This window comes from Gossypium raimondii, chromosome 5, assembly GCF_025698545.1.
Source record: "Gossypium raimondii isolate GPD5lz chromosome 5, ASM2569854v1, whole genome shotgun sequence".
NCBI lineage: Eukaryota > Viridiplantae > Streptophyta > Magnoliopsida > Malvales > Malvaceae > Gossypium > Gossypium raimondii.
In genome coordinates this window covers 11100731-11126244 of record NC_068569.1, presented here as the reverse complement: position 1 = coordinate 11126244, position 25514 = coordinate 11100731, and the positions used below count along the sequence as shown (strand labels likewise).

At 30.3% G+C, this 25514-nt stretch overlaps 2 protein-coding genes and 1 non-coding gene across 4 annotated transcripts; 2 read left to right on the top strand and 1 right to left on the bottom strand.

The window, feature by feature from the left end:
- The first annotated feature begins 7968 nt into the window (after positions 1-7968).
- Positions 7969-12384, top strand: LOC105768721 (protein TIFY 11B). The gene is made up of 6 exons (XR_008195774.1): positions 7969-8005; positions 10305-10488; positions 10660-10855; positions 11029-11342; positions 11459-11516; positions 11786-12384. It is a non-coding gene; the product is annotated as a protein TIFY 11B (transcript).
- Positions 12385-14444: 2060 nt separating this feature from the next.
- Positions 14445-19779, top strand: LOC105768719 (oligouridylate-binding protein 1B). The gene is made up of 12 exons (XM_012588836.2): positions 14445-14707; positions 16095-16156; positions 16534-16636; positions 16794-16870; positions 16947-17008; positions 17114-17201; positions 17395-17470; positions 17566-17596; positions 17912-18031; positions 18186-18271; positions 18686-18862; positions 19217-19779. Exons 1-12 carry the CDS (start codon positions 14606-14608, stop codon positions 19499-19501), a joined length of 1269 nt encoding a protein of 422 aa, XP_012444290.1. The 5' UTR covers positions 14445-14605; the 3' UTR covers positions 19502-19779.
- Positions 19780-20296: 517 nt separating this feature from the next.
- On the bottom strand, positions 20297-23049 carry LOC105768720 (protein FLUORESCENT IN BLUE LIGHT, chloroplastic). 2 transcript variants are annotated; one of them, XM_012588839.2, is made up of 5 exons: positions 22891-23049; positions 22417-22577; positions 21893-22055; positions 21120-21440; positions 20297-20711 (listed from the first exon to the last, which is right to left on the bottom strand). In XM_012588839.2, exons 1-5 carry the CDS (start codon positions 22973-22975, stop codon positions 20509-20511), a joined length of 933 nt encoding a protein of 310 aa, XP_012444293.1. In that variant the 5' UTR covers positions 22976-23049; the 3' UTR covers positions 20297-20508. The 2 variants fall into 2 exon arrangements, with proteins under 2 accessions (XP_012444293.1, XP_012444292.1); XM_012588838.2 differs by having other exon boundaries at positions 22417-22580; positions 22891-23047.
- Positions 23050-25514: the final 2465 nt, after the last annotated feature.

Below are 25514 nucleotides of genomic sequence, written 5' to 3'. Positions count from 1 at the left end.
AGGTTATCATTATCATACGACATTAGGTTATGGTTTATATATTAAATATAAATAAATTCTAACTTTGCCTTGATTCTTTTCTCAAAAACGTCCCATTCATGACATTTTTTTATTTTTTATTATAAAGTTTGTCAAATTTGTCCTTAACAAACAATAAAAATGTTTTAATAAGAAAATGTATTCTTTTGTAGAATAGAAGCCTACCTGCTGCTTATTGAAATTCTCAAACTTTATGTGTGTGTGTGTTTTGAGAAAAGGAGTTATAAAAATATTTTACGAGAAAAATATATTAATTTATTAATAAAATAAAACAACCTTGAACCATTATGCAGTAGACAATTTAAAAAAAAAATGTTTTATGAGGACGTAATAGGGACGTATTTAGATTTTCCTGTTTGTTTGAAGTCTATCGACTCCGGAGAAAAGTGACAAAATCTCAGTGGCACCTTGTTTTTGGAAAGGAATAGTATTTTCATTCCAATAACATAATTTGTAATTTATAAATATTTTTTTTTTATTTTGAGATGATGAGCAGAAACGGCTTTTTTTAATATATTAAAACTTTTAAATTATTATATTTTGTTTAAACAAGTTAAATTATAATTTTTCATTCATGAAATCTATTCAATTTAATACTAAAATAAATTCATTTTGAAATTTTTAATTGATTTGCATTTTTTCACTATGAATTTGATAAGAACAATATATATATATTAAATAAAAGTAAAAAATATATTTAACATAGCCACTCTTTTAAATATTTTGATTATTTTAAAATTTTATATTAATATTGAAATTGTATAGAATTTTTGTTGTGTCAATAAAAATTAAGAGTGAAATTTTTAATATTTAAAAAAGGCTTAAAATTCGTAAGATAGAGCATTATTTATTGATAAAACAATATAAGAGTTTTGTTTTAAAGAAAGTATAATCATTTAAGGGTTCTTTTAAGTGTAGCTATCTTGTTGGTTTTGGTTTAAATTATGTTTTTTTTAAAATAAGTAAATAATCATTTTAAATTAATGTAAACTAAAATCATTCTTATTTATGTTGCATTTTAAGAGATGTACAAGTTTTCTAAGAACTTTTTCAAGGATTCGAATGTCTTTTTTTTTTTTTGTTAGAGGCCATTTTAGCTATCGAATCTGCAACTTTATTCTCCTCCTTTGAAGTCTATCTTATCCTTCAATATCCAACCCTTGAAGAATCCTCTTTACCAAGGTTGAATTTGCACGTGTTGACTAACTCTCTTGAATGACTTCAACCACCTCTAAGTTATTAGTTTGGATCAATAGTTTGTTAAGATCCCGCCTTTATAGGAGAACCAAACCATCCAAAGTCCCCTACAACTCAACCTCAAATACGGAACATACCCCTAAATAGTGATTATATCCAAAGATCCATTCTCTAATCTGTATTCACAACACCCCCAACAGAAACTATATTTGCATTAAGTTTGACCACCCCATTAGTATTCAAAAGACAATAATTACCTGCCAATTGAATATTTGAATCAATTTCTTGTTAATCAATTAATTATTTCATATGTACCAAGGTAAACTGCTTCACCCAACTAATTAAAGTTCTGTTTATTTCAATAATATTTCAAGATAAACCTTGAAAAATAATTAAATTCCTATTTTTCTAAATTCGTTAAACAAGTAACCCAAAATATCAACTAACCATTGTTTTCCAAGCTCTAATAATTGTTTTCTTTTTAATCTCTCTCTGCCATCATTTTTCAATTAACTATTTCTGAAACGATTGTTTCTTTGAATATTCATTTCTTTTTCAAGAATTCAATATTCAATTATTGAACTTATATTCATTATTATCCCTACAAACATTTAAAACGTGAACGTTAACTCATTTCTTCTCATTATGAATTTTCAAGCCTACGCCTACAAAGTTAGGTAAGAAACCACTGCCAGTTCTCACACATAGCGTATCGGGTATTTAGAATGTTGCCGTGAAATAAAATCTTGACATGCACTGTAGAACTACAAAATATAATAATTAAAACATTAAAAGATTACTCATATAAAATATACGAGAAAGTATAAAATTAAAATATTAAAGAATCCTCCCTTAGGTTTTTAAATCAAATGTTTTGTACTTAAGAACATTACTGATTGTCTGGTCCAAATTGAACAAATGTTGATTGTATATATCTATCTTTACTATTTAGTTGATGTGACTTGTTCATTGAATCCGAAATCAATTAATAAAATATTATTTTTGTTCAAACTAATTATAAAATTATAAGTGTATTTTATATTTTGTAAATCAATAAAATTTATCTATAATAAAATTTGAATAAAAGATACCATACATATGACTTTTTTATTTTTACGTGGAATTTTAATAAATATATTTATTACATAATTTTTTATGTAATGTAGTATGAATTTTTTTAAATTTACTTAAAAAAATTAAAGTTACTATATCTTTATAAATATAAAATATTATTGAATTATTAAAAAAATACGAAAACATAGAAAATAATTTGAGCGTTACAAAGAGTTGAGTGGATCCTTACCTCCTTTGCTTAGGCCCAATGAATGGGATGGGACGGCCAGAGATGCAAAACGACAAGAACGAAGGTTTGAGAAATGTAATTGTTAGGTAAATGCAAAATTTTAAATTTTATTAAAAGGAAAAATACTAGAGAACTTCTCCTATGTTTTTAAAAATAAAAATTCAACTCTAAATTTAATTAAAATAAAATGTAATTATGGTTCAAAAACTAATGTTTGTTAGTCGAAATTGAATGGTGTTAAAACTACTTCCATAATTTTTTTGACATGATGACTTATTATATCCTTTAATTGTATATAAAAAGTTATTTTAATATTTTGTTTTATTTTTCATTTTTTAGTTTTAATTTTGTGTTATTTATCAAATTATCCAAAATAAATGAAAAATTAACATTTATTAACTTTCTTGACATAAAATGCATATGAATTATCACGCCAAGAATTAATTAATTATTTAAGAATAAAAATATACAAATTTCTTAAAAATTAAAAGTTATAAAAATATTTTAAATTTTTACATTTTTTCAAAGATTGCTTAAAAATATTTTTCATAACTTAAAACTCAAAATACATTTAAAAAATAATTACACTTTATAAGATTTGAGCTTAAAATATTTTTATTTCTAACAACCCAATCTTACTATAACCACAAAAGCTCTATTGATGTTCTATATACTATAATACATATATATTTTTTCATTTGTACAGTGCGTGCTATATAAATAACATATGAATGAACAGAATCACTTTATTTTTATTCTTATCTAAATAAAACCCGGGGGGGGGGGGGGGAAGTACAGCATGTCAAATGTATGCAAATTGCAAAACCCAACAACATTGAGTGGGAGAATCAATAAAAGGATATTGATGAAAGTCTAGAACAAATTTTTAGGGTCGAATAAAATTTTAATTTTTTATAATCTATATATTTATAAATTTTAAAAGATTAAATTAAATTTTTATAATTTTATGGAGGCTGATGTGTAATTTTACCTTTACTGATTTAAAATTTTTAAAAATTTTTAAGGGCCTGAATAAAAATTTTATATTTTAGGGGGGTCGAAGCCCCTGCCAGCCCCCCTAAATCTGCCTCTGTCCATATGATCTTGCCACGTGTTTAGCATGAAATGGATTAAGTTGCCCCTGATGTGTTCTTTCGGTGTCCAACTGAGGCAATAATTGTTTACCACATGCTGTATTATACTTTTTTGCTTTCTTTCTTCATTTTTTTTCTTTTCTCTTTTTGGTAATACGTTTTTGCTTTCTTTCTTCTTCTTCTTCTTCTTTTTTTTTTCTCTTTTTGGTAATATGTTTTTGCTTCCATTTACTACAAGGAAAATAACAGCACGTAAATTCCACGTAATTGTTTGTCTCTATCGACATATAACACCGTTAACCGTTCCTATATAATAGCGCCTAACTCCTAGACACGTGAATACCAATATGCACCCCTAATTGCTTTAAATTACCAATACACCATTTAAAAATATATGTTAGAATGAATTACCCAAAAAGGCCCTTTTTTTAAAAAAAATTACTAGATTTGATCAATTTTTTCAAAATTTATTAGATTAGACCAATTTGAGAAATAGAAGAAAAACGTGTCCAGTTGGATGCTTTTTCAACAAATTTGGTAGGAAAACGCATCCAATTGGATACACTTTTCTCCTCACCAAAGTGCGTCCATGCATTTTCACACACTTTCTCTAATCTTTTTTTGAGGGTTTTTTAGGATTTTTGTTTATGATTCTTAGGGTTAGAGTTTTGATTTCTTTCAAGGGTTTTAGAGATTAAGGTATAGGGCTTTTGTTTTAGGTCTCTAAAATCGTTATTTTAGGAATTTTTTAATTTTTAATATTTTTATATACTATTTTGCATTTTTTATAATATTTATATTTGGAGGAAAATATAAATTTTAGAATTGTTATAAATATTTCTTTTAGGACCCCATTTGCAATTGAATAGTCGAAATGTACTTGTCATCCAAATGAATAAGAGAATTTGTCATTAATAATTTCAATAAAAATGAAAAAAATTGTAATATAAAATTGATTAAAAAAAACCTTAATGCAAATTTAATAAAAAATGAGAGTGAGCTGAGAGAATTTAGTGAGAATTATGAGAGAATTGATAGATGATTGAAAATGGATTGAGAGAGGGTTGAGAGTGAATTAAAAAAAAAATGAAACCTTTTGGGGTTTAAATGGAGAGGTTTCTTACCGTTGGGGGAATAGTTATCGGTGGGGTAAGTGTTAGGAAAAACGCATTTAACTAGATGCCCTTTACTGACTGAGCAAGAAAGTAGATTAAGCTAGAAACGTTTTTCTGTCAAATTCGCTGAAAACACATTTAGCTAGACACATTTTTCTTCCCTCCAAAATCAACCTAATATGATAAATTTTGAAATAGTTAATTTAATCGGGTGATTTTTTTTTTTTTTGTAAAAAAACAGCTTTTTGGGTAGTTCACCCCGTAATCTACTAGTCGGCTAGTCCTTGTCCCTGTGCACGCTCGAAATATTTTTAGATAAAATAAATATAAAATTTATTCAATGAAAGTTTTTTAAAATTAATGCTTATTAATAAATAATTAAAAATATAATGGTGATTGATAAAAAAGTTGTATCAGAAATAGGAAGGAGCTGTTTTAAAGTTTTTTTTATTAAACTATTTATTTAACTTCTTAGCTTTAAATCAATTAAACATTCATTAATATGACGCATAAACCATAATTAATAAGAAGCAAGGCACAAATTACTGATCAGGATTAAAATTTTATACGATACCAGATGAGTGAAAAGACAACATTTTCCTTAATTATTGTGGGAGCAGTTTCCTTTGTTAACTTAACAGTAACCGTTAACAATAACATAATAAATATAATGATGTAGGTTTTTACAGTTATTATCATCTAATTATATTTTTATTCATGTTTAATTATATTTATTGTTTTCTTAATTAGTGGTAAATAGATGCACGAGTAAGACATTTTCATTTAAGTAGTATTTATAGAATCATTGAAAAATATAATTGTAATTTTATTCTCGGTATTTAAAGTTGTTAATTGATTGAGCTGTCTAAATTGAATGGAAGTGTTTGACTACACTGGTCATTACAACTTAATTTGTGAAAACTATGTAAACAAAATAGCAATGAATACAGGTTTTTTACGCAATTCGGTTTCCTTGTGTTTCCGAAGCCTAGCTCTGTAAGTAATTCAACTATCTTTAATTCACAATATAACAAGCGAATCACACTCAATCATTCTCAATTTATAAAGATCTCACATTTATACCTAAAGATTAAAAGATTCACCTTTAAATTCTCCTCATGAGAACTTAGGTTGTAAACACTACTTGTTTACTCTCAATTGCACTCACAAATACATTCCTCAATGAACATATAGGTGCTCTCAATGTTCCATGCATAAATTTATACAAGTCTCTAAATATATAAAAGTTTGAAACTAGCTAACATACTATAGACCAATTATAGTTCAATTCCTATCAAACAACGGCTAATAAATAGCAAAATACAATATACTAATAAAGTCCAACATAAAGTAGATTCCTTAGAGATATGTCTTCAATACAGTCTCGATCCAATTTGATCAAATCTTCAAATATTTGTTGCTCTAGAATATAGATCTTCAAATACAGGCTAACACATGTCCACAAAATCAAGTCATTACCCAAGTGATTTGGTTAAAAAGTTTTCCAACTCCAAATAAGACAAATTATGTTGTCTGTCGAAGTGTCTGATTGCAATGGCCACTTTCGTTGGCATTTCGACATCCACTTCAAAAACATTTACCTCAACAATAAAACTTTTATCAAAGTTGATTAAGCCTTGTATATTTATAACATAAATTAATCTTTACAAAAGTAAGCTCTAATCCATCTTAATTTGCCCAAATCACATCAAATCAATTATCTTTAATATAAAGATATAAATTATCATAAAGCCACCTCATATCTTTTTGGATTGCATATATTGGCATACAAGGTAAATAAAACATGTAAGAATATTTGAAAAGTAAATTACTTGAAAATTTTTACTATTATAATATTTGAATTGTTAAATAAGTTAGTATAATTTAGTTATATTCAATAATTCAAATGATGAAAATTATTTTACACTAATTACAATGCTTAAAATACAATATTTAAAATTTTAATTAAAAATAAAAATTAAAATAACATGCAATATATGTGACATTAGAAACTAGGATGCAGCAAAAGCCCATTTTATACATGAATATTTAATACTATTTAAAATACTAGATTTATGGCACACCTCGGTGAAAACAATTATCTAATACCTTTTATAAGAAAATTTATATAAATGCTAAATATATGTTTTGTTGAAATGGTAAAATGATAGAATAAAGTTCATTACACTTTCGGTTCAAATCCTTTATATGCATATATTTTCTATCAAAATTCGCTACTAGAACTTGTACTTTATGTAAGTAGTGGATTTATTACTTATACTTTGTTTGGTGTAAAATGGTAGCAGCCAAATTTGTTTGGTTAATTTCTTCTATTAATCTTATATTATGCATAAAGTTGTAGATTTAGTCCATATTCTCCAACTAGCTTATTTTTAGTCGCTATATTTTTCAAATTTCAAAATTAAGTCCTAATACAAATAACAATCGTTAAATCTATTCACATTTTTTAGTAACATGTAAAAATAGTAAGCTAACATAACATAATTTAATTTAATGAAAATTATAGTTACCCTTTGGTTGGGACTGCAATTTTAATTCTAAAAGTACAGTGATTGAAAATGACCAAATTGAAGTAAAGGGACTAAATTCACAATTAACGATAGTATAGAGATTAGCAACAAATTTAATGTATATTTTCTAGATTTTATATAAAACATAAAAAAATAAAAATATCATCAAAATAATATTTACCCTTTATAAAACTAAATTTTTTTAATAAATTCACAATTAACTTGAGATTCGATTGAAGGTGACACAAACTATGTTGGAACTTTAAATATTAGCTCAAGACACATAAATAATTTGGAAGAGAGGATAGAGTTTTGGTTTGGCACATAGATGATTCATGTTTAGACTCTATTATCTCAACGAGATAAATCCTTATAGGGCCTAGGAGGGCTTTGGCTCTCTAATATTTTGGAAAATTTTGAAAGTTATTTTGAAAATTTTAATTAATTCTCAGCAATTTCACTAAATTTTAATTAGATCCCTATTCTTTTTTTTTTAAAAAAATTCTGTTGAGTAATAGTTTTCTCGCTTCGCATAGAGGGGAACGTCAGGGGTATTTATACACACTATTACTTGTACTATTACAACTCATAGTGGAACTCGTTATTTTGTCTTGGCCTTATGGCACTGACATTCCCTGGCTTTGGTGTTGGCATTTCCTGCGTGCCCATAGCTTGCTGGACACGTGTCTATGGAGCACGCGGTCCTTTCTGATTCTGGCATCCTTAGTGAGCTCTGTACCTGTCGGTCATGAGTTTAGATGACTTGTCAAGCTTGCGATCCTTCCCACGAACATACCTTGTGACCCCACCCAGCAAGGTGTTCTCGCGGACTCTTCTTCGCGAGCTATCTCCACGAACTTACTTCTTTCGAGTCGGGTCCATTCAGGTCATGGGTCGGAAGTCCAAATCCTTTTAAGACATCTTGGTTGACTGTTTCCGATATATAAAAATTTCATTAAACTTTTAGAACTTTTATTACAACTCCATTAACTTAATCTCGCGATCCCATATTGATCTCTGACCCCCTCACCAATATTGCATTGATAAAGGAAATGGTTAATCATAATTATAGGGTATACAAATAGTTAAACAATTGAGAGAATGAGTAGTAGATGAACAATGATCCCTACGTCAGATGATGAGTTTATCGTATAACTAAAGCGCGTCACTCATCTAAAAAAAAAAAAAAAGGACTAAGACAATTTTTCAACGATGATCTCGTGGCAGTTTCATATGATGTTGACACGTGGGATTCAATTAATCTTAAAAAATTAAATTAAATGAGTGGCACATGTTACTTGCACAAAGAACCGAACAGAATCAGAAAAAAGAAATTCTTAAAATAATCTAAAAGTCGATTTATTTTCTAAATAGTTATCTAATTTGCTATGCCCTTGGAATAAGGTAAAAAGAAGTGTGAGAAGATGAATATATATTAGATTTTGTATAGGATAATAATCAAGGAAGGTGAAGTTTGAGTAGGCACAAATATCCAATTTATTTATTTATAGATTTTAAAACATCTTTTAAATGACACTTATAATAATTTTAATTTTGTTTGTGCAATTTTTAGTTCTCAGTTAAATATATTTATGAAAATTTAAATTTTCATCATGTCTTTTATTATTTTATACTCTGTTTATCTATGAAAAATTTTAAACTCTACAAATATAGTTAAAAAGATAAAATATGTCTTATTATATATTTATATTTATATTAATTTTTATTTTTTTGGTTTTACCAATCTTTATACTTACATGTCATTTTCTCAAACTTATTTGTAAACTCTAAAATGTTTTGTATCAGTATGTGAATCTTTTAATGTATAATTATATTTTACTTTTGTCAAAACTTGGTTTTTACTGTTGATAAGACTTCATTAGTATGATTAAAATGTGTTTTGATGAGTTTCATCATTTTTATTTATTTATTAATTTTAATATATTAATCACCATAACTCAATCGAGTATGACCCAAAATTTAGAAGTTAAATTTATAAAATGGTAATTAAACTTATATTGGATAGTAATAGATACAAAAGTATGAGAGAAATGCAAAATTTGTGTTCCATAAGGCAGTGAAAGTTTTCATTGTATTGAAATATTTAACAATTAATTTGTTAGATGTGTTTCATAACAACGTTAAATATTTATTTAATAAAAAACACCAACGACAAAAATATTGAATAAGATAAATAGGTACATAACTATTTATCTGAAATTATTAAATTATTTTTAAATATAATTATATTAAAAGTGTATTATGAAATAAACTACTACATTTTAGAAAAATAAAATAATAATTTATTTCAAATATATGTTTAAAAAATAAAAATACGAAATAATTTTTTTCAAAAGATTCACTATTATGGAACAATTTAATTCGCTTTTCTTAATTTTTATTAATATACTAAATAGTTTTAAAATAAAATTTTAATATTAAAACTCTTCATTTAATTTCTTAGTTTATCAAACAACTTGTAAACTCAAATATTTTAAATAAATCAATGTTATGCACGTTCACCATGTCACTAAGTGAGTAAAACAATTAAAAAAATATGAAAAGAATTTATTTAACTTTTTAACGAAAAACTAATTATTTTCGCTAAAGAAAAAAAATGAATACGTACTCACATTATATATGGTAGTTTTAAGGAATATTGTTGTATACGGAATTTTAAAAACTTTACAAATAAATTACTGAGACATATTTTAATACGTAATAAAATAATAAAGAAATATTTTTTTAAAAATATTATAGTACTAGTAATATTTATTTTAACTTTTTTTTTCTCAAGCAAAAAAACGTGCTCTTGAATCAAAAAAATAAATAATGTTTTCTCATAATTCCAAGATAAAAGCAGGACTACTCATTGCCCATCAGATTCAAAGAAAGTGGTGAGTTTTGGAGAAGCCTGTTTGTCATACTCTTTCAGCTGAAAATCTCTTTTGAGTGGCTGGCAAAATGATTTTGATTATACCATGAAACTTGATCTTTGACAGTCGTTTTATTCAGCTTTTGTAAGAAACTTTGAGAGCTTCTCCGACAACAAGGAAAGGAAGCAGAAGAAGCAATGTCCAATCAGGCCAAAAATCCGGGAAGGCTCTCGGGAGAGCAAGTTTTGTCAATCTTCTCAGTCAGTTCTTGAAAGCAAAAAAGGAATCTTGGGAGTATCAGCGTTCGGTTGGCTTCAAAACCTGAATCTAAAGGTACCTTCTTTTACTTTCTTTCTAGGCTTCTGTTAGCTGTTGACGAAAGGGAGCTTTCTTGTCTGGGTTGATTTCTATGAAGAATTTTTTGGGTTTTTGTTTTCTTATGTGGATGCTTGGATATGGGAAGAAGGGTGTTTTATTATATTTCTTTGTTTCGTGATGTTGCAGGGATTGAAACATCTAGGCAACAAACAATGACGAAGAACTTTTTGCCCAACATGGATAATTCTTATGAGAGTTTAAAACCGAATCTCGGGGCATCTACATCGAAATCAAATGCGAAACCTTGTGGTTTTTTCCCAGAGATTAGGAGTTTTGGTGCCTCCAGTTCCAAGGAAGATACCAACATGATGACAGATTTCAGGTGCGTGTTAGATATTTGGAATTTCAGATGCCCCTAGTTTGATCTTTTCAAGTATATTTTAGTCGATCAATTGTTGCAAGTTTAATGCCTTGCTGTTAAAAATTTTTTATAGGATTGACAGAAATGTGTTAAAAAAAGTCTATGGAACTAAGATATAGTGTTGTTTAATTCAGAAAACCAGCAAAAGTGGAACCAAAGAATTCCCAGATGACCATATTTTTTGGTGGTCAAGTGGCAGTATTTAATGACTTCCCAGCTGACAAGTTCAAGGAAATCATGGACTTATTAGCTAGCCATGGATGCTCAACCGCAAGCGGTGTTGTTGTTGATACTGTCATGGAAAAAGTTAAGTCTAAAACAGTCCAAATCGAGCCTAGCAATCATGAAATTCCAGACCTGAATGTTTCTACCGCGACTGGGAATAGTCCTCCTCCCCCTCATGATTCTTCCGTTGAATGGCATCAATATGGCGGTTCAGGACCTTCAGGTAATTGATAATGTGGCCTCGAATCAATTCCTGCAAGTTTCTGTTGGAAAAACTTTGCAAGTTTTTAACCATCAATGATCAATTCTGAGTTGTTTGCTTTACTTGCTTCTTTGCAGATCTTCGAATTGCAAGAAGAAATTCACTTCACAAGTTTTTCGAAAAGAGAAAAGAAAGGTAAGAAAATTTCTTCCACAACTCGAAAACTTTTGGATGTTGCTAAAGCTTCATATAAACTGCTTAGTTCCCCCTAAGAATACAATAAAATCTGGTGCCTTAGATTGCAAACTATGATTAACCCTTGTTTTATTTTATTCTTTTACTTTTATCCATCAAACATTCAAACACCAGATATAGATAAAGGCGATCTGGTATTGTTATTTTAACTTGTTCTTGACTCGGGATAAATTACATCACTAAACTGTCACCATTGGCTTCATATTCAGGGCAACAGCTAGAGCGCCATACCAAGTTAACAACGCAAGAGGATCGACTCTGCCACCTAAACCCGATGAAAACAAATCATCTCACGAGGAAGGTCAATCATCGAAAGAAGCCTCAAGAGATCTTGATCTCAAGTTATAGTAACATACATTTTTTCACTTCACTTAGGACCACCTTAGTGAATATAGGTTTAAGGTTCTTCTGTTTACAATCAGATTAAGATCTGATTTCCTTTTTTGTGCGAGTTTCATCCATTGATAGCTAGAAGAAGGAAAAAAAAAAAAAAACCCACAAGAAACTGTTTTCTATCGTCTTCACGATGGAACTTCACCAATGTTTGGTTATTGTTGTTGGCAAGTAGGGAACCAGACAGAAAGCAGATGACAACTTCATTAAATGGTTTCAAGATTGATGAATCAGAAAAGGTTCCAAGTATGTATTCAAGTTCTATCTTTAGTCATGTTACTTGAATTTTCTATTTTTTCGGTACCTTAAATCCTACACAAATTCGAACATATGCGAAGATATCTGCCAAAATGTATAAAGAAATTTTGAGACACTTTACCCATTTCAGCAAAAGAATCTTTCTTCATAGAATAAATTTCTTTTAAAAAAGGAAAAAGAACGTGCAGAAATTTGACAGGCAAAGGATACTTCAGCAGCAGAAAGTACGTGAAATGCACCGTATCATTCCCAGAAACTTTGAATACAAAATAGCAAACAGTGATGGATTCCGTTTCTTTATATGTATATTTTGGTAACAACTTTTAAGTTACCGTGATTGGTAACTAAAGGCCATCAGGTTTTCCGTATGAAAGGGAGAAGATTATTTTGATTTGGATTTTTGACCTTCCGATAGCGGAAAACGCGTAGGCGATAATGATAGGACAATGTTCACGAAATGTGTTTTCTTTGATTCACACTGTGTACTTGTGGCTGCTTGCCTGTTTAGATGACAACCACTACTACATGTGAGACATTCAAATTCAAAGCCCTAATCATTTACATACAAACTATCTCAACACACCACGATGCTTCCATGATAAATCGATGAAGGTAGGAAGAAAGAAACTTAAAAAAAAAAAGAAGATAAGAGTGAGAGTAAGGTAAGAGAGAGATTCTTTGGGTTGGGCTTGAAAAATGATTGCACCAAATAATTACTTTACATCGATGTATATTATTTTTATTCAAATAATAATATTATGCCAACATTAAAAAAAAAATCAACTATTTATTATAAGTTTTAAAAAGCTGATATGGTTCTCTAGCTTTATAAATAGATTAGATAAATACATTTTAGGAACTTAAATTTATTTTAATGTTAGATTAAACTATTACAAGTGGCACACATGTCAAGTCATCAATTGACTATACCTACTATCAGCAATAAATAAATAACGAAAAAATTATAAAATAATCAAATAATAAAAATATTTTAAAATAAATATTGATTTTTAAAATAATAATAAAATGTTTTTAAAATAATAAAATTTTAGAAGTTTTCAAAATTTCAAAAAATACATAGAAAAGGGAAATATATAAGTTTTCAAAATTATATAATCTTTTACTACCTTTTTTATTTTTCTTTTAATTCTTTAAAATTTTAGATAAAAGTTTTAATTTCTTTTCTTTATATTTTTTGTTATTTTAAGTATTTTTAAACTGTGTTGCAAAAATAGATCTAAATGTGTGATGAAAGTAAAATTTGAGTGCTAAATTGGGCCAAAAATAATTCAAGTGTAATTTTGAACATTAAAACCAAATTCATATAATGAAAAGTATATCTACCTAAACAATTTTGAAAACACATTAAAAAATATTTATACTTAAATAACACTAAGATAGTTGCAATTTAGCAAGCAAATGCTTCTAAAATAGTAGAAAAATTAACAACAAAATAAGAGTTATACAATACTCAAATAATAACAACAAGTAGTAGTAATATAATAGCAATCACAACAACCGTAAACAATAGCAAAACAACAACAACAAAAAATTTAGCCAAATTTGAGCCAGCCGAGCTTGAGCAAAAAAATCTTACGGAACCTTAACTCATTTAGAAAAAGAGCCTTATTTTTTTTTACCAAATCTATTTTTCAAGCTTATACTTTTGTCCAAACTTTCTTACTTTTTAAACAAACCTTCAGTCTTGAATAAGTTATCCAACACATACTCAGATCTAGCTATAATAGTTTACATTACCAAACAAAAACCTATATTTCCATGGGCATTGACAACTAAAAAAAATAGACCTTTCTTATGAAAAAATCCAGTTTTTTAAAACTTACTGGAAACCCCTAAACCATATTAAATAGAACATAAAATTTGGAGGTTTATATTATGAATTTTAGTTTCATTTCCAACAAACTAAATTCTCTAAAACAATTATAAACCAATTTTATGATGAGACGCTATCAGTCGACTTGTAACGTGTGGCCTATTGGGCCGAAGCTTTTATAATTTTCTAAGCCCTTATTGCCTACCTATTGGACATGGATTTTGTATTTTTCTTCGAACATAAAATAACCTGTAATAAATTCATGTGCACGTGTAATTTTACGATTTGTTTACAATAAACAATAAGAAGGTAAATTTCTAATTTTCCCACTCAATCATAATCCCGCTATAAATACTTTTCTCGGATCCAGTCATTTTCTCTCTTTAGAGGCCTTTTTTTTTTCTTCCTCTTTCATTTTTTTTCCTTTTCTCGAGGTCCCCTTACACTTCGAACCCTAGCAGAGGAGAAGAAGAGAATAAAAAGGGTTCTTTTCTCGCATACCAAACATACAGATTTGTTTTTCCTTGAAAATCGCCGAGGAAAAATGCAGCACCTGAGGCTGAAGCAACAGCAACAAGCCCTGATGCAACAAGCTCTCCTCCAACAACAGTCTCTCTATCACCCTGGCATCTTAGCTCCTCCACAGGTTTTTTACTATTTTTTTTACCTTACCTCTTTGATTTTTCGTCAATTTCTCTTTTTATTAAGTATCTGCTAGTTTTTGATCCGGTTTTCAGGAATATCTGTTTTTTTTTCGAAATCGTGTTTGGATCTTCGGGTTCGTGTTTGGTTTCTTGTTTTTGAATTGGTGGAGATTGGGTTAGTTTTATATTTAATGCTGTGATGTTTGACCTTTGAAAGCTAAGCTTTTACTATCAACTTTGCTTGAATTGATGGACCTTGCTCCTATTTCGCGATTTGAATGTGATTTTCAAAAGCAAAAGTTATTTTCTTGATTTTTGATGGGAGACGTTTCTGGATTTGGTTTCCAGAAATGAGAAAGCCTGTGACTTTAACATGCTTCTTGTATAGAGTGAAGCTCATTGTTTTTGGTTTGAATTTTGATAAAAGATTGTTTTGATTCTGAATATTTTACATTTTCATTTGCTTGAAGTTCAAATGTTGTTATTTCTCTTATACGAAGTTCAATGGGAAAGCTACTAGGTTCTCTGTTGTGTTTTCTTTCTCATTTACTTGTTGTTCTCATTTCTTTGGTTTTATTTAGTTTACTTCTAATCTTAATCTTCATTTTGTTTTGCAAATGTTGAGAAATGATTGTGTTTGGATAATGTTTAGTTGCCATCTCTCTGGCACACATGCACAGTCAATCAGTCTTTTTGTCCATGTCCATGTTTATATTTTTCTATATCTTTATCTCTAGTTTGTAAATATTATATAAAAAAACGTGCAATTTATCTGTCTCTTGTTTGAGTATTGGAGCTTAAGGTGTGATTCCCGCATTTCGTTCTGGGAATTTTTAGGTTTATAGTGTTGAAATTTAACAGCATGAAGCTAATTTATAAAGTCTATGGTGCTTTCAATGTATTTGCATTCTTTCTGAGTTACATGTCCAACAGTCCTTTCTGTTTGAATCATGCAGAAAGATATAGATTTGTTTTTCACTTTGGAGGAGGGAGTTCAAGGAACTTTGGACTGCATTACACTTGAATTTGGTCCGATCTGCAGTCTATTGTTCTGCTGAAGTATGTCTTATTTAGATGAGGCTGAAATAATTTTTTTCCAGTCGGCACTGAAAAAATGAAGGGGGAAAATGTGATAATAGTAAAAGCAAGGAAGTCTGTTGTCTTTTCAAGTGGAAAGTGTTTTCAAAGTAGGAGAAGTGGTGCTCACATTTGTCATGGTTGTAGTTAGCATTTTGTTTGTTCTTTTAGGTTGACTATTGGATTTCTTCAAAAACTCACCCTTTTTCCTGGATATGGAGGCTTTAGAATTGAGTTGAGTGGGACCTGACTTTTTTGTACATCGTTTCTTCTTTTCCCCTCTTTTTTATTTTTCACTTTTCTATTCTGCAGATAGAGCCAATCCCAAGTGGAAATCTGCCTCCTGGTTTTGATCCAAGTACTTGCCGCAGTGTGTGAGTGTTTGCCTAGATTTTTTTTTACTTCTTTTTCCCCTTTCTCCATTTTGTTTTGTTTGTATATTGTGAGTCGCTTATTTCCCCTTCTTGCTTAAGCACCTACCCTAGTCACTTCTGTGCTTATAACTGCATGAATTAGAGACACTTTCCTTCATGAGTCTGCTGATTGGATACGTTGCTATGACCCTCTGTGCAAAATTCTAAGCTAATGGCTCTTTTAATTGATAGTTAAATGGTTTTTGGAATGTGATAGATGCTTGCATGTTCTTGCATCTTTTTAACAACTTAGAAAGTTACTTATATAGTTTTATTTATCTCTTCTTTTTTCTGTTTTTTATTTGACTTTTAGTTTTTTTATTTTTGAGAAACTGCAGGTATGTGGGAAACATCCATTCACAAGTGACTGAACCACTACTTCAAGAGGTTTTTGCAAGTACAGGTCCTGTTGAAGGTTGCAAGCTTATCAGAAAGGAAAAGGTATTATTTTCAAGATTTTCCCTCTTCTTTTTTTTCCCTTTATGAAGCTGTGAGGGTGCACTAATTGAGCAATGGTTTCTTGACTTTATCTCCCTTTTCCATTCACATACTGTTGTCAGATGATTGACAAATTTTCTTTCTCCTCCTACTGGAACAGTCATCATACGGATTCGTCCACTACTTTGATCGTCGATCAGCTGCTCTCGCTATATTGTCTCTAAATGGAAGGCATTTGTAAGCATTAACTTTTAATGTTTTCCTCTTTACTTTGTTTTGAGTCTGTTTTGACATCATATCCTGTAATCTGCAGATTTGGACAGCCTATCAAGGTCAATTGGGCATATGCTAGTGGTCAGAGAGAGGATACATCAGGTTTTCACATTATCTTGTTTAGAAAATTTTGCTCAAGAATATTCACAATGCACTGAATTTTGTTTTTCGTAATTATACTGTTTGGTACTATCCAAATTGGTGCAGGTCATTTTAACATTTTTGTAGGGGATCTCAGTCCTGAGGTTACTGATGCAATGCTGTATGCATGCTTTTCTGTCTATCACAGTTGTTCGTAAGTGTGTTTTTTTCTTGTTGATCTTGATTTAAATAAACACATTGCCACTAATCTAACTTATTAAAAGTGAATGTCTAAGCTATAAGGATGGTCAAATTTATTAGTAAACCTTGATTAATGTTTTTGTGCTGCTTACAGTAGTGATATATTAGTTTTAGAATTAACAAATTTGATGTCTTAACTGATTCAGGGATGCGAGGGTTATGTGGGATCAGAAAACTGGGCGTTCAAGAGGATTTGGGTTTGTTTCATTCCGCAGTCAGCAGGTACTGTTCCTTGGTTAAGGTTCTGTTGTCCCTTCCTCTTCCGTTATAATGTTGTTTTGTCTATTGTTATTGACCTTTTTTTCCCCTTTGTTCAGGATGCACAAAGCGCAATTAATGACTTAAGTGGTAAGATTTTTGCCTCATCAAATAAAGCTGTTAGCTTCAAAACTTTTATTTTATATCTTTCATGCTTTAGAGTGTTCTTAATATGTTGCTGAAGTTCTTGTGCAAAAAGTCTTCCCTTTTCTTTTCCCTTTTATTCTTTCATGAATTTTTTTTTCCTGTAAAATCTCCGTGTAGAGTATTGATTCATTAGAATATTTTGGCCGAGTTGGAATAATTGTATTTAGTACTACTTTTTAGACAAATGATCACTTGCATGAATTGCTGTTATTCAAATTGCAGTAAAAATTCAAATGTGCTTTTGATTTATTTTTCTAGGAAAGTGGCTTGGCAGTCGACAGATCCGTTGTAACTGGGCAACAAAAGGTGCTGGTAGCAATGATGACAAGCAAAGCTCTGATGCCAAAAGTGTCGTTGAACTTACCAATGGTTCATCAGGTATGTTTGTTGTAGCAAGATTCTCTAAAAACATTCACATCAAAAGCTACTTTGTTCAATAACTCAAATTATTAGTATTTTTTTTTACCTTTTATGGATCTTCAAATTTGTGCCAAATGGGAAATAAACTTACATCTGTTACCTTGACATGCAGAGGATGGTAAAGAGACCACCAATAATGAGGCTCCTGAGAATAATCCTCAATATACTACTGTTTATGTGGGCAATCTTGCTCCAGAGGCAAGTAACTATATGCAACAGCTCTTCTAATTATTATTTTGCACATGGAAATTGGTTTCAAAATGGGTGTTACCAAGCATTATGTGAGCTTACTTTACATAGAAAAAGTAAAATGGGCCTTTTTAACACTTTTAGGAGATCTCATTTTCTATACATGTAGAATACTAAATTTTATAAATTTCTCCATGTCTTTTTGAAACTCAGCTAAATAAAAAGAATATTTGGTTTTTTACCTAACAATGCAAGCATCACAACCCATGACGGTATGATCTTGAAGTCTCTTCGATATATGGACCCCTAGAACCCCCATCTTGTAATGAAGTATATTGGAGAGTTGGACTTGTGTTCTGAGAATCATTCTTTAAAGGAACATTTTAGGTTGTCCAATTAAACAATTACTTTTTATTCCTGCAGGTCACCCAACTTGAACTCCACCGTCACTTCCACGCACTTGGTGCTGGGGTGATTGAGGAGGTTCGGGTCCAGCGTGACAAAAGCTTTGGCTTTGTGAGATACAGTACTCATGCTGGGGCAGCTTTGGCTATTCAGATGGGGAACACTCAGTCATTTTTATGTGGCAAGCAAATTAAGGTTTGTTCACTGTTTTTCTCAGAATTTGGATACTGTTTTGAGAAATGTAAATATGTAATACAATATGTATATTTGAAGTTTTTGGAGGATATGTTGGAAATTATGTGCATAATTTAGTATGTTCATTAGCATTATTGACCTTTAAATCTCCTAAAATGAGTTGGATGACTGTTCTGGATGGTTGATGTTCTTTGGATACAATCTTGCTTGTCTATTACTTTCAAATATGAAAAAAAAGGAAAGAAAAATCTTGCGTGTCTACGAACTCATAGTTATTTTGGTGGCTTCCATTTAAAATAAAAAACTTTGGTCCTGGGATAATGAGAAATTGACATGTTGAATTTGTTTCTTAAGTGCTCTTGGGGCAGCAAACCTACACCACCGGGGACAAGTTCAAACCCACTTCCCCCACCTGCAGCTGCACCTTTACCGGGCCTTTCAGCGATTGACCTATTAGCTTATGAAAGGCAACTTGCCATGAGCAAAATGGGTGGCGTTCATGCTCTAATGCACCCTCAGGGACAGCATCCTCTGAAGCAAGCAGCAATGGGAGTGGGTGCTGCTGGAGCAAGCCAGGCTATATATGATGGTGGGTTCCAGAATGTTGCTGCTGCCCAGCAGCTATTGTACTATCAGTAATAAAGATAGAGTTTGTGTGATAATATCCTTATTTCCTGCATTTGCAGGTTTTATTTGAGTTCTTAAGCATAAGATTTAGGAGGCTTTTTTTAGCAGTGAAGCTGCATCCTGCTTTTATCTATAGCATATGTTTGCCTATTGTATCCATCTTTACTTATGTTTATTGAGTTTTAAACACGGCTAGGAAAGCTTTTTAATGTATTCTCTCCTATATGTTTGATACGGTACCGACTGTTTCATTGGATATATATAAAGCATATTTATAGCTTTCTCTGGAATCGACTGCTACGTATTTAGTATTTCTTCTTTTCTCGTCATATTGTTTGGAATTTAAACATTTTCATCTTGGGCAATGTTAGGTACTGAAGACTAAAGTTTTACGATACGTTGTTTGAGTGAGTTTGTTTTAATTGTACTTGTAAAAAGTTCGATTAATTATAATGCAAAATTTAATCAATACAGTACACATTGAACGAAGAATCAGACGCAAGTTGAACTAAAGAATCAGACACAAGTTGAACTAAAATCTTCAAGGAACAAGATAAAATCCACGTAAGATATACACAGAGTGAGGAGACTCATATGTCATAATTGCGCTCGAACATTTCAGAGCTGATGGGGCACCAACTGGCCGGGGATTGACAAATTGACGGGCATTTTCTGTTGCATTAAGTAAAGGAAGCATTCCAGCTGTAATGCCCTTGATGCATGATTTAATCAAATAATCATTAAAAAATTCAGAATCTCAGAATCCGAGCAAACGGGGATGCCGAAGATTGGAGGAAACAAAAAGGGGAAAGTGAAATGGGTATTCTCTTTGGAAGAAACATGAGTTACAATGCATTATCCAACAAAATCAATTTCAGTGCCTGAAAGACTGCACTTAGCAACTAACAACAGTAATGCTAAAATGGGAGAAAAGGAGATGTCAGCAAGCTGTCTATAGTCTCTATAATTATTTAGAAATACATTAAAAGGTGGTAGAACTGGTGGATTATGCAGCTTCATTAGTCTGTTTCCAACCTAGCAATATATTTGTCATAGAAAATCCCTGCTTTCTCAAGGTCTCCTAGCTCGGTGTAGCAGTCAGCAATTGCTCCATAAGCTTCTGTATTTCCAGAGTCTTCTCCTTCTCGATCAGATATTGCTAAAACCATTGAGTGGTATTGAATGGCTTCTTGATATTTGCCTTGCCTTTGCAACGAGGCACCTGAAATCAATCAAACTTAAATGTTAAAAGTTTCTGCTACCCTTCATGGAAAGGGATCCCAGCTGTAAGAAAAGAAGTTTTTTGCATCACTCCCCAGAAAGAAACACATAAATTAATTAGCTGGTACAAGTTTTAAGGGCTTTACGATTCATCGCTTTATGCTTTAGCACTGCCACTTGGTACAAAAAAGCGACATGGGATTTCCTTTGATACCAAATATAAGATTCATAATGAAGTCACTTCTCTGAGTATCTAATAGATTGATGCACACAGATCCAAGGGAATTCCATAAGGTATCATAATCCTTATCTCTCTTTGGCCACTTGGTTTGGCTCAAACCATAAGCATTTTACCATACTAAATTAGGAATAGAGACTAGACAGGCAAATAAATGGAGAAGATACAGACCTAAACCCCTGGCAGCCTTCTTCTCCTCGATAGGATCTTTTAGACTCTTAGCAAGCTCCAGTGCTGTCTTAAACTCTAGAAAAGCCTTCTCAAGTTCTTGATTTCTTAAAAAGTTCTTCCCGCTCTTCAGTCGAGAAATCAACTCTTCCTTTCTTGGATCGACAATTACTTCCTTTTCTGATATTCTACCACCGATGGGAGCATAACTCAGGCTGGGAGCATATGACTCTATCTTAGCCTGCCTTCTTAGAGCAGCATTGATCTGGCGCAGCTGCTCATTCACTCGCTGCAGCTCCCCTTTCCTCTGCCGTGCAAGCAATCCTAAGGTGCAAATTGTGGATGATCAAAAACAAAAAAAGTCCAACATAATGTAAAACAAGGCATTGAAAGTTCATTTTCATTAGTTATATAGACTGCTCAGAATAGATTCCTGTGTTTAAAAGTGGAAATTGTGTAGTTAGATGTTTCAGTCACCCATTTCAAATTGGTATTCCCAACTGAAAACAGCTATCTTATTTCTAGGCTTCTGCACGAGACAAGTTTTCTAACATTTTAAATCGGCCATTTAGAATCTCTATTCATGATATGTTGGGATCAATCCAGTTCTAGGTATTTTAGGATAACAATTTCTTCAAGCACATCAAATACAGTTTGAACAACGAAAAACGTCAATAGCTGGATGTATTTGAATTGCTGTATGTTCATTTGAAAAGCACACAAAGTGGCATGCCATTATGGACCAGAACCAAAGATGAGGCTAAGTAAAAAGATACCTCCAACTGTGGCACCAATAAGGGCTACAAATAGCAGTAAAGGCATGTTGAAAAAGGAGTTATCAGCTTCACAAGTTTCTGCCAGGGCTTTCATAGGAGCAGTAAATATCAAAATGTTGGCGGCAAGAAATGCTGTCACCGGGACTCTTAACCAAAATCCTCCCTGTCCCAGCATCATCAACTTCAATCCATTAGAACAGTTGAGTGAAAAAGGAGAAAATCATGTTAATTTTCAAAGAGTGACTTGATACACCATAAATGGCCAAAATACAAGTAGTTTAGGCATAGGGATCTATCTTGAACTACAATTATTGAAATTTAAGCATTCTATAAATCTTATCATGTCCAAACAATATATATATTCTCTAGCCTAAAGGTGATCGCGTAGCTTAGATTCTTAGAATCATATCAAATAAACTTAAAATAAGAAGCTAACTGCTTGGACTTTGCTAGAATCATATCAAATAACCAGGATCAGAAATAATAATAGCAAATAAAGCTGTCCAGAGGACTCACCATCATACCTCAAGTGCATTTAACTCGTCATAATGTGATGAAATCCGCTCCAAGACCCTCTTTCCCTCTGGCATTTGGCAGCGTAGCAAGGACTGTTTACCCCTTTCTCGCAACAGATGATGAATCTCAACTGCTCCATTAACATCTTCAAAGGATTGTCCAAAGTTTCCTACTTTACATACAAAAGATGCTAAAATTTTAACTCCGAGATTATTATACAATCACAGTTCACTCCACCATTAACTCAATTCTATAAGTCATTTGAGTCACTGTTTGAAACTTTTCCATCCCTTATTTAATCATTCTTCAAATACCCATTTCAAAACGTCACATTTATATCCAGTTTTGCCTCAAAATTCAGTTTTTTTGGGGGATAAATACATGAATGAAGAGCATATTGCTAAATTAAAAAGAAACCCAAAGCTTACATTAAAAAGCAAAGAAGAGTAAAACAAAAATGAGAAGATGAAGTGATTACTGACCAGGAAATTGGGTTCTGCGGAAGAGTGGAGATGGAAGGGAGCATGGGCGAGTGAGGAAGCAAGAGAAATGGATTATCTTTGCCATTGCTTTGGATAAAAGTTGGATTTTCCCCAAAGCGATGTGTTTTATATAGTATGTGCAATGGAGGACGCATATGACCTTAGAATTTTATAAAAATAACACTCATGTCATTCATTATAATTCTGATTATTCAGCGGATAAATAAAATCTCCAATAATAAAACAGGAGCAAAACAGACCATTAAACCAAATTCCAATGAACTAAAATTTCGAGAAGCTCAAATCAGGTGGCGACCCTGTAATATAATACCCTTTTTTATTGTTAGCTCCAAAACCTTGTTCCAACAAAGCCTGGAATCACTCAATACTATATATGTTCTGCCCTTTTAGAAGCTTCTTGATGCTCACATTGAGTTTTCCGGGTACAAACTTTTAAGTTCTTGTTCTTACATCATTCTCTTAACACAAGCCTCCTATATCTCGCCGCAATTTCGAGTGCAATTCTCTTCTTGAGTGCCTTCTGTTATAACTGTATCGAATCAGATTTTGATTAACATCAAAGAAAAGAACAAGAACTTGGTGACTTTTACTATCTGGAACCGAGATACCAAATATCAGTCTAGCATGGATATTGCAATCGCAGAGATGGTGCACAACATCTAAGATGCTTTTCAATGTCTTGTTTGCATGCTCTTTTATAGACAAGTGCAGTTTGATGTATAAGATGAGCAAAGGCAAGGCATACATGCATACATACATACATACATACATACATACATACATACCTGTGTTATTGATACCTTGGACGTGGTCTGCAAAATCTGGTGGCATGTTTGTAAAGTATCAATTCCCTCAAACTGGTGGTCAACTGGTATAATGCAACTAGAGTATTACTAATTTAACAATACAAATTTAACAGTAGAAGATGAAAATAGAGATGGTATGAAATTTGAATTATCAATTACTTATTGCAAATATATTACTAATTTATTGTATACCCGTATCCACCAATTAATTTATGTTTAATTAAAATATATTAAATAAAATTTATAAATAATATGAATACTTTTATTATTGTAATTATATTACTAATTATATGCATATCCATGTGCACGGGTTGATATTGAGTTGTAGACTTAATTAAGTTTTCATTTTAAAATGTTTAGATTTGATTTTGAGAAAATAAAAATTAATGAACCTCGTATGTTGGCATGATAGGCATGGTGTTTACCGTTGGTTTGAATTGAATTGTACTAATCACACTTTCTCTTGTAATTATATAAAACAAAAAACTAATAATATAATTACAATAAATAGTGCATGTAATTTTATGGAAAATTAAATAATATGTTTTCATGAAATGGTAGAATTTGATAATAACTTAAATTATATACATGAATTACGTTTGCAACATTAATTATTATGTACTAAAATTATAATTTATACAATTACGAAATATGAAAATATTTTATTATTGTAATTATATCAGTAATTTAGACTTAATTAATTTTTTATTTTAAAATGTTTAAGTTTGATATCAAGAAAACAGAAATTAATAATATATTTGCAATAAATAGTGTATGTAATTTTATGGTGAATTAAAAAAAATGTTTTCATGAAATTGTAGAATTTGATAACTTCTTAAATTATATACTTGCAACATTGATTATTATTTACTTAAATTATAATTTATATAATTATGAATACTTAATTATTTTATTACAAATAATTTTCCTCTAAACCCTAAAAATCTCACATTATTTTAAAATATAAATAAAGTGCCTAATTGAATTTTAACTTCGAATGTGTGATATAGTTTTTAATTTTAATTTTTATGAAAAAATATTATAATTAAAAGTAATAAAAAGAAGTTTATTATGAAAAATATTATGAGAAAGATTAATTAAAAAAAAGGCGTATAAATTGTAATATACATATAATAATTAAGTTATGCTTAAAACAAATTATCTAATATAATTTAAAAGGGCAATGAATAGAATAGTAATTTACTTAAAAGTGAAAATAAATGTTTAAAATGAGAAGTACTAAGTGTTAAAAATTGTAATGTGAATACATTTATTGATTTATTTAAAATTGTATGAGTATTGTTGTCAATGCAGGAGGACGTGAGTTCGAATCGTTAAATTATATTTTCCTCCTATATATTATATCAAAAGAGCATAAATGATCCGTCATTAAAAAAATGAATTCAAAGAAAGATGAAACAAGCTTTTAACTATTTAAAAAAATTAGATTTAACCCAATCTCACAATATTATCCAAATATGTTGTTTTTCCAATTTTATAATTAATGTTATATATTTTAATTAAATTTTAAATTTTATGAAATCTTTTCACATACGTATGTATGAAAAAATAATAAATTTAGAAGATAGATGTGTGTTCAAAAAATAACATATAATAAATAATGAAACATATAATTTAAAAATAATTAATCATAATAACATATGGAATATGTATAATGTTAAAATAAAATAAAAATCAAATTAAAAGTAATATGACTTTATTCTAAATATATGATTTTCACATGTATATGTCACAGGACTAGACTTCCTGTCTCGCAATCTGAACAGAAAAAATCTC